Consider the following 10,550-nt stretch of genomic DNA (forward strand, 5'->3'; position numbering starts at 1 on the left):
GATGGTGTAATAGTTAACTCGTCCGCTCCGTGTCTGTGAGATTCAAACCCTGGTCTAGTCATACCAAAGACTTTTAAAACATGGTACGTGCTGCTTCCGTGTTTGACGTTCAGCATTTAAAAGGATAAGAGCACGGACAATCCCCATCGGTTGGCATCCATAGAGAGGAGGAAATGCCCCGCTGAGTGCGGTAGGAAAGGTGGCACCATTGGTGTGGCGTCGCTGGTACACAGAGTGGCCCGTGAAGTGACAGCACTTTCCCCAAGCTCGGTGGCTGTTTGTCTCGTCGTGTGTGTGTGTCACCACCACTATGAGCCAAAGAGCCTGTAAAAAAAATGGCAATGAAACAACAATTTCACACATCGTTCTATTGAATAATCTTTCATCACTCGATTTATGTATTTTGTAATGATCCACTCTGTTCCTCAACATTAAAACAGCAAAATAATCAGCCTGGAATGAACAAACGCATTCGCTCGGCCCTTCTTTCACTGCATCGAGAATCTCATGATTTATTGTACTCCAAAGGAGAGATTGATGAAGTTCTACATTGCAGTCACTCAATAATTATTAAAAGTAAAGACCATTCCATCTGAAGAAGACCACGAAGCCCTGCTATAGGAGGCGAGTGCGAGGAGCATTGAAGAATATCAAATCAAACTGGTGCAGACTGCATGGAGTCGAAAAAGCACCAGATTACACTAATGAGCTGCTGTAAGAGCTGGGAATGTGAATGATTAATTAACACCAGATAATGCATGACTTTTACCTTAAAAGTAAAGCTTACCTGTATCCTGCTTTTTTTTTTTTCTTTTTTTTTCCCCAACCACCTTGTTTTATTACCTCTGCCACCAAAGGTGGATGGAGGTTGTTTTCATCCCTGTTAGTTTGTCTGTCTCTTTATGAGCATGATATTCCAAAGTTGATGGATTCAGACGAAACTTGGTGGACAGTTTTGACGTGTGACATGGACGAATTGATTAGATTTTGGTGAAGATCTGGATCCTGATACTACACTTTTAAGTGATTTTTCACCATTGAGAGATGGGGCAAAATACGATATATAGCACGACATCTCAAAGTTGTGGACGGATTCAGGCAAAATTTGATGGATGCGTTGTTTAGGTGACAATAAGTCGAATAGTTTTTTTTTTTTTTGTTCAGGTCTGGATCTACATCCGACCTATCGGTGGGATACAAAACGTAAACTGTTCAGCCTCGCGAAGAATGTGATCTACCGAATGCCATTCTATTTCCACTTGTGAAAACACTGTAGGTTACATCTTTCTTGAACTTGCTTGCAATTCAAGTTATGCACTTAGCTCAGGATCATTAACATCATGTCCTGTGATTGAATCAATTGGAGCGCTAAACTTATTTTGGTGGGCTGCCAAGCCTTCTGCTCTGCAAGGCAAATCCACTACTGCCGCCTTTTTGGGGAGTTCAAACACCAGAAAAAAAAAAAAAAAATTGATCATGTGTATCACCATGATCAATTGCTTAATAACTGGTCGTAATGAAAAGCACTCAGTAATGCTCATATCTTCTCCATCCATACTCCATATTTATGATCTTTTGTATCCTCATTGATCCTCTGAAAGCCCATGCCTTCGTTTCTTCCAGGCGTCCCCTTCACCTTCCTCACCCACCACCTTCTACCCTCCCCAATTATTTATATTAAATTGCTTGTTCACCCCGTTTTATCTTCCTGTCACCCTTTCTTCCTCCAAATGTCCCTCTACATTGCTGTGTCCCAACACTTTCCACTGTGTTTTCTGTTGTGTTCTGTTCTATTTCATTGCTCTTCCATGAGCCTTATTTATTTATACCAAAAAACCAGCTATCTAATAAATTGCTGAGCATTGTGGTGAATGTTCAACTACCATTATGTCAGCTGCTGATTGTGATTGGAGAATGTCCTTCAGAAAATAAAAATTCAGAAAGTTTACCACAACCGAACTTTACTATTTTCAAGTTTTCTTTAAAAAAATACTTTGCAATTTATCACTAAATGTTACTACCTCTTGACTATTCCTTCGATTTATCCTTTTTTAAATGTTAATGACCTTTATACAACATTGTTTATACCAATTTCTACTATATCGTAGTGTTGATTGTAAATCGATAATTTCTTATACTTTTTTTTTTTTTTTTCCCACAGAACTGCAGCTACTATTGACAAGCTGTCCATTCGTGTTGAGGACCCACAGATTCAGGCTCACTGGTCAAATGTCAGTGATGTGTACGAGTCTTCAGTGAAAGTGCTCATCACTTCACTTGGCTATGAACAGATCTGCAAGTGAGTCTGAGGAGAGGATTGTCATTTGACTGCAGAGAAGTTAAGTTTTATATGACCATGTGGTATGTGGTAAGTACGGTACTTGTCAACAACGACAACTTTTTATACCTCTGATGTCGCTGGAGGCATTATGTTTTCGGGCTTCCCGTCCGTCCGTGATAGTTTTTCGTTACCGTGATAACTTGAGAAGGTTAAAGAGATTTCAATCAAACTTAGATTAAGTATTTACCATGATGTGAAGATGAACAAATTAGATTTTGAGGTCAGAGGTCATGTGAGGTAAAAATCCTGTCACTCTGATAACTTGTGACCTGGCGATGTGATTGTGACCAAAGTTTGGTGCAAGTATGTATTATGATGCAAAGATGAACTGATTTGATTTTGGGGTCAAGAGGTCAAATGTCAGACATCCCATTTGGTAAAAATACTGTTAACCGAGCTAACTTGTGAACCAGTCATGGGATTTTCACCAAACTTGGTATAATTATATATACACAAAGAATTAAGTTAAGCACCCCCCCCGTTTTTTTACAACCTCGCACATTACAAGTTTGTTGTCGTCAAAACAGTGTAATATACCCATGATATTGCTATATTTTCTGGAGAAGTGATATTATGGTCACATAAAAACATAACAATCATGCCGTTTTCAATATTTTATTCTGAATAATTTAAGGTGAAATTTTTTGGGAATTTTAGGCATATTTTCACCTCAATTTAAGTATGGAGCTATAGGTCCATCACGGACAGTGTGGATGACGTTTATGTTTTCTAACGTACAGTCATTGTTCTGAGAAGACCTCTAGCGATCTTTGCGTCAATAACGTGTGTAGGACCCACGTGATCGGATCACTGACTCGACCAATCACTTTTTTTCACTTTGATCACTCAATTTCATCAATGGATAATTGCTAATGTCATACCAATCATTATTTGATCTCACATACCTTAGAATATATGCCAATGTATACATATACACAAAGAATATATATTAGGGGGTGCTTACCTTAATTCGTTGTGTAGGGGTGCTTAACTTAATTCTTTGTGTATATTATGATGCAAAGATGAACTGATTGGATTATGGGGTCACTGGGTCAAAGTCTGTAATAGTGTTGCGTTCCTTGCGATTAAAATCTTTCCAAGGAACGGATGGCCGAACAAGCTTTTACTCCGAAGCGTTCAGTTCAAATGGCAGAGAATACACGTCGGGAGACAAGAGGGAGGAGGACCGGAGCGCTTATCTTCACGGATCCCACTGGCAGTCCTCAAACCTGCAAAAAATAACTCAAACGAAAACGGATCGAAAATGTACAAAAATAACAGGCTTTATCTATCTATAATTCCAGTAATCTCTGTTTGTACGTTTGTACGTTTGTACGTCTGTACGTCTGTACGTCTGTTTGTCTGTGACCGCTGTTTCTCGACAACCACGGGTCCGATATACTTTTAACTTGCCAGGTATATTGCTGGGGACCCGAGGATGTGCCTTTTCAAGGTTTCATATTAATCGGACAATTACTTACCGAGCTATGTCCAAAAAACGATTCAACCAATCAGAGAGCAGCGAACGATCGCGTGTGCCGAACGTGGAGGACACACTCTGCCTCGGATGGCACATTTGAGAGCGTATTCATTTATTTCACGTTTGCAAACTATGTTGGCGTTAAACTATGTTTTAAAACTAATAAAACCGAATTTGCGATTCATTCGCTTTCCTGCGCGTTTGTGCACGCGATGGCGATTTCTTTACCAAACTCCGGAAGCCGTTCGCTTTGGACCAAACCATTGCATGTAAATAGAGGGGGGGGATTGTCACCGTACTCGCAAGCCGTTCGCTTTGGACCAAACCATTTCATGTAAATAGAGGGGGGGGATATAATTTTAGATATAGATATAGTACGGGCAATGCCCTAGTTAAAAGAAACGCCGGTAACAAAGAAACGCAGGAGAAACTAAATTCCTAAACAGGACGTCCCCACAAACAGACTTGAAAACAGACGAAAGGGAAGGATAACTGAAAATAAATGGGTGTGTGTGCACTTAACTCTGATCACTGGTGGGGTGTCGTCAAAATAGTCCGGGGCGTTGGCGGGAACCGCTCGCTTGTTGGCAGCAATCGCTCGCTCTGTGTCTCGCACTGCAGCAAGCCGGCAGCGCTCGTCCACGTGTCGTTCCGGCCTTGAAACCCGCCACCCTCTTCACGACCACCAGCAAAGTTTCCAAACGCGGGCGTTTTTGATGAAGCCTCTCTGTGCAGCGAGCAAGCACAACTGTTCGCTTTAACCTCCAGAACGAGAAGGGAACACAAAAGAGAATTGCGAATGTGCGCTGTCGTCTCCAGCCCGAGAAGAAGCAAGAGCAAGAAGGAACGTCGACACACGACTGTCCACGATCTCATCCAGAATTGAGAGAGATAAATACCGACTGCACGCGATCAAGACCAGAAGCAGAGAGAGAGCCAATGTCGCCAGCGCGTTCCTTTATCGTTTAGCCTCTCATGTCATCGGTCGCGCTTCGCCAATCAGCGAGTTGCTTCCTACCAGTCCTCCCCGTCAATCAATAACCCTGACCAATCACGGCTCTCTAGGGCATGGCCCTCGGCCCGCCCGTCCTGTGCGCTTCCAAAGTCAGTCATTAGCGGCAGCGCTCAATATCCTGTCTTCCGGTGGTTTTATTATTCATTAGTGAAGTTAAATGCGCAATTCTAGCTCTACGTTTGGTGTATTGTCAAAAGGAATAAAGAGGTAATGACATACAAGGGATAATTGTCCCCCGTCGCTCAGCGGAGCGAAAGGGGGACTATGGCTTTCCCCTCCGTCCGTGTGTCCGTCCGTGCGTGTGTAAGCGAAGGACCGCATTCGAATTTGGTGTGTGGGTGCAACCCACGTCAAAATCCAAGATGGCCGCCGCCATGTATGTCTGATGCCATGTATGTCTGAACCTTGTAACCTGCATATCTTGAAAAATAAGCGAAGTACCAACTTCTAATCTGGTGTGTGGGTGTACCTAGGCACAAGGAAGAACGCTGTTTAAAATCAGGTCGCCACGTCAAAAGCCAAGATGGCCACCGCCATGTATGTCTGAAACTTGAGATGAATATCTTGAAAAATAAGCAAAGTACCAACTTCTAATTTGGTGTGTGGGTGTATCTCGGCATAAGGAAGAACGCCATTGAAAATTGGGTCGCCACGTCAAAATCCAAGATGGCCGCCACCATATATATGCCTGAACCTTGTGAGCGAAATATCTTGAAAAATAAGCGAAGTACCAACTTCTAATCTGGTGTGTGGGTGTATCTGGGCATAAGGAAGAACGCTGTTTAAAATTGGGTCACCATGTCAAAATCCAAGATGGCCGCCGCCATGTATGTCTGATGCCATGTATGTCTAAACCTTGTAACCTGCATATCTTGAAAAATAAGCAAAGTACCAACTTCTAATCTGGTGTGTGGGTGTATCTCGGCATAAAGACGAACGCTATTGAAAATTGGGGCGCCACGTCAAAATCCAAGATGGCCACCACCATATATATGTCTGAAACTTGTGAGCGAAATATCTCGAACAATAAGCGAAGTACCAACGTCTAATCTGGTGTGTGGGTGTATCTATTGGGTCGCCACGTCAAAATCCAAGATGGCCGCCGCCATGTATGTCTGAATCTTGAGAAGAATATCTTGAAAGATAAGCGAAGTACCAACTTCTAATTTGGTGTGTGGGTGTATCTCGGCATAAGGAAGACCGCTATTGTAAAGTGGGTCGCCACGTCAAAATCCAGGACGGCCGCCACCATATATATGTCTGAACCTTGTGAGCGAAATATCTTGAAAAATAAGCGAAGTACCTTCTGGTGTGTGGGTGTATCTAGGCATAAGGAAGAACGCTATTGAAAATTTGGTCGCCACGTCAAAATCCAAGATGGCCGCCTCCATGTATGTCTGACCCTTGTGAGCGAAATATATCATAGCATGTTTTCTGCGTGTCCCACTTTGTCAACTCATCACTTCCCCGACGGGGGACCTAGGCGTAACGCTTGTTTACCCATAATCTCTGAGCTAGTTAGCACAAGAGCCACCCTTCGTGTGGCCACACGTAACATTTAATCCAAAAACACGACCTACCAGATCCCTATTTATTACATGGGGTGGTTCTTCTTCTTCACGACAATCGGAGCACACTAATCTATGCAAATCTACCTGGACTAAAGTATCCCTACCCCCACAAACGTAACAATAGGTTTTCCTTACCACGATAACTTAAGAATGGCTGAAGGGAACCAAGTCAAACTTGGTACAAGTATGGCTTGCATAATGATGCAAGGATAAACAGATTAGATTGTGGGGTCAAGGAGTCAAAGGCCAGAAGTCTCGTTCGGTAAAAAAAATTCTGTTATTGAGCTAGCTTGTGAGCCAGTGATGGGATTTTGACCAAACTTGGTATAAGTATATATTATGATGCAAAGATTAACTGATTAGATTATGCCTTATGGCATCAGAGGTGATGTCAGGTAAAAATGTGATATTTGAAAACAGCTGAAGGGATCTAAATCAAACTTGGTACAAGTATACAGTAATGATGTAATAATGTGGGTGGAGGCATATTGGTCGACATCATGACGTTGAAGAGCACCGTTCTAGTTGTACCTGTTTGCGTCATGTTAGCATACGGAAGAAGTCGGAATAGAAAGCGGACGTGGATGAGGTTTGCATTTTCAGATGCTTTCGAGTTGCCATTTGTGTTGAAAATATAGGGTACATAGATGTGAAAGGTTGAACATGTTTGCTTTACAAGGTGGCTCTTTGTTGTCTCAAGTTGTAAACAACTGTATGGAATTGTATGTTGTGCTTTCGTTCTCCTTTGCGCTGCTGTGAACTATCTGGCACACTCTTCTTCTTTACTTCCAAGATCCTTCTCCGATCATCCTCTCAATGGGTTGCAATTATGCTTCACTGGCGGTCACAATGAAATTCTCCTTGGCTACATTCATTAATGGGAATTTTTGTCATTGTTATAATGAATTGGCTTACAGGATGGCATGGAGGTACAGACGCTCACATCTAAGCTGTCTAGCCTGGGTTTGAATCCCGACCCAGATATAAACGGTCATCCCAGTGTTTCACAAACTGGGCGATTCATCAGTGTGTGTGCCAACGTTAAACTGGGTATCTCATCTGCCAGCCTTAATTGGTGGGCGTTAGACTCGTGAAGAGTAGGCAAGCTGTCACAGGCATCATGAACAAATTCCAAATTCCTGCCCTAATTGCTACTGGGAAGGCAATGGCAAACCACCCAGTATAATCTTAGCCAAGAAACTGCTTCTGCAGCACTGAACCTGCCTTCAGGCACAACGGCTGAATATGAATTGTAACGAATTGCAACAGGGCTTTCCACAAACCAATCAATGGAAGTGATCTCAAAAGATTATTTCATTGATGAATGTTTGGCTTGTGTTTAAAAAAAAAACAAAATAAAGCGTGACTTGATTGAGCAACAGGAGATGTTCTGCAATTGTGAGATGAGGTTTGTTGATCAATACTGCCATTGATGTATTCAAAATAGTTGCAGAAACTTTTTTTTTTATATTTTGCTCGACTGCGATTCCATTTCAGGACAATCCAGCTTCAACTTAATGTTGGTGTCGATCAAGTGCGCCTGGTGCACCGTGATGGTCGAGTGCTTACCTTCTCTCACCAGGAACAGGAGATAATCGACTTCTTGATGTCTCAGGTTTGTGTATGAAACACCAGTTTGGAAATAATTTATGACAACTTCAGTACATGATGTACACTTTACGATGTAGTCAGGTTCACTGTTTTTTCGTTCAAAATTTTGGTAGATTAGCAAAACTATACATTTCTGGAATACTCAGAGCATGAGGAATCCAAAAATTAATGTTTGCATTTGCATAGACACCTTTGCGAAAATGACCCTCAGGACAGTGAAGATCTGTAAAAGCATATTCCTGAACGGTGCAGACCTAGTAGATCCTGTGTCTCGGACTTATAGTTCAATCTGATACTAACAAGGCTGCTTTCTTGCTTTATAAACCCATACCTATAACTTCAAAGGACTTGCAATATCATGTATTATGTAATACAGTTATATCACAAATATAAAGACAATGGTTTTCAATTACCTTTGTTTGTTGCTTTTCTATAATCCTGAGCACTATTTTGAGACCTTTATTGGATTCCTTAACCCAGAAAACATAGGATTAGCATATTTAATTAAGTTTCTAGGTTGACTAGAAGCCGAGATAGCGCAAAATATGTATTTTATGGTGGCCATTTTGAAAATCCAAAATGGCGGCCATGCAGGTGTCTGTGCAAATGCCAACATTGATTTTCGGATTCTCCATGCTCTGATGATTCCAAAAATGTACAGGTTTGCTAATCCCAAAATTTTGAACGAAATTATATTTGTTAACATAGTGAACCTGACTTCATCACTGTCCTGAGTGTCATTTTCGCAAAGGTGTCTATGCAAATGCAAACATTAATTTTTGGATTCCTCATGCTCTGAGTATTCCTGAAATGTATAGTTTTGCTAATCTACCAAAATTTTGAACGAAATTATATTTGTTAACATGGTGAACCTGACTAATGCTGGTTATTCAGCTGATTGTGGCATTGGAGTTCACATTATTTTGTGATTCTTGGCATGCCATTGTAGATATCTTTTTTTATGGAGCATTTATGACTAAAAGCTACAACCCCCCCCCCCCCCCCCCAACTCCTCTCCCTCCTTGGGATTTCTTTTCTTGCAAAATATGTCCCCTGTTAAACTTTGCTGTGCCGAGCAGCATCAAAACTGAAAAACGGCAGCCACCTGCCTGTAATGAACAATTCTCAAAGTTGATTTGGAAAAGTACATCCTTCCCTACTCCATCACTGTTTCTCCATCTTGTATTGTAGTAAAATAAGGCATCATCCATCAATAACATTGCTGAAGCAATCGGTCTGAGAAATGCTCACCCTCATGGTAAATGTGTTGCCCATATGCCATACGAGCCTCGATTCAGTATACAAATTTTTTTTCGGTCCCCTTGTGTTTTATTCCTCCCCCCCTCCCCCTCCCACGCCTCCTGCCCCCAAGCCCTCTCCCTCCCACACTTCTCCCTGCTCTCAAATGTTGTGGTTGTGTGCTTCCCCTTCTCTCCCCATCTTGTCTTCCGCTCCCTATTTTTGTATATTTTGTTTGTCTGGTTTGTTTTGTTTGTTTGTTTGTGAAATGAACCACGAACCACGAGTCACTTGAACCACGAGAATTTCTCCCGCCTCTGGAACAAACTCCCTCACTCCCTTCAATCCCACTCCTCCCTCCAGGTCTTTAAAACAGCTGTTCACCACCATCTCTTATCTTCCCCCATCCAAAACCTTGATCTTTTCTACCCCCGCTAATTCACCCCAGATCCACCTTGTTTGAAATTCCAACTTCTTTCCTGGAAGTCCTGGCAGTGTCCATATGTTTTATACCTCTCCCACCGCCCCCTTCCCATGCCCCCCCCCAAAGCCCTCGCCCTCTCTCAGATCTCTCGATGTCTCCATGTCTCTCGGTCCCTGCTCTCAAATGTTGTGTTTGTGTCCTTCCCCCTCTCTCCCCATCTTGTCTACCGCTCCCGATGTTATATGTTTTATGTGTCGGTTTGTCTTTCTGTGTGATTAATGTTCGCTCTTTCACGAGCCTCGATTCAGTATACAAAAAAAAAAAGAGGCCTGTTGTCAAGTTTAGATTGAGGCCTATCTCCAAGCATGCGATGACATTTGATGGCAAAAATTTTTTTATGCCTCCACCGCCAGAGGCATTACTTTTGGGTTGTCCATCTGTCCATGATCAATTTTTGTCATCGCAATGACTTGAACCACGAGAATTTTAAATATAGGTACCTTCAAAAAAAAGGAATTGCTCGAGACTGCTGATTGACTTGAAAGCAAAACACAACTTTGAAAGCAAACCAACATGGGTATTTCTATTGGGTTGAGACGTTATATGTGGAACGGATAGCCATTGATCTTGCATTGGTCGGTGTAGATGTGCCAACATCAGACTCATGCTGTGCAGCAACTTGCAAAAGTGATGGGCTGGCTCGTACTGAGTTTCAGTAACCACGTCTGCCTTGGCCCTGTTGAGACTACTGGTAATGCAGCCTCCATCAGCATCACCTCACCGAGTGGTGAGCACACCATCTCCGGTGAGTTATTGCACCAGGCGAGAATTTATTATTTATTATTTTTACTTTTTCTAATGAAGCAACA

The 10,550-nt window shown here is 42.2% G+C and overlaps 1 protein-coding gene across 3 annotated transcripts in view; it reads left to right on the plus strand.

Moving 5' to 3' along the window:
* The window catches only part of MED17 (mediator complex subunit 17), a 33,560-nt gene that overhangs the window by 21,500 nt on the left and 1,510 nt on the right, over nucleotides 1-10,550 (plus strand). For all 3 annotated transcript variants that reach the window (XM_078783336.1, XM_068124561.2, XM_078783337.1), the window contains exons 9-11: nucleotides 2,162-2,299; nucleotides 7,905-8,022; nucleotides 10,327-10,486. In XM_078783336.1, coding sequence (XP_078639462.1) covers nucleotides 2,162-2,299; nucleotides 7,905-8,022; nucleotides 10,327-10,486 — 416 coding nt within the window. The remainder of the gene's footprint in view (nucleotides 1-2,161; nucleotides 2,300-7,904; nucleotides 8,023-10,326; nucleotides 10,487-10,550) is intronic.

This window comes from Myxine glutinosa, chromosome 8 (assembly GCF_964187855.1).
Source record: "Myxine glutinosa chromosome 8, kmMyxGlut1.1, whole genome shotgun sequence".
Taxonomy (NCBI): domain Eukaryota; kingdom Metazoa; phylum Chordata; class Myxini; order Myxiniformes; family Myxinidae; genus Myxine; species Myxine glutinosa.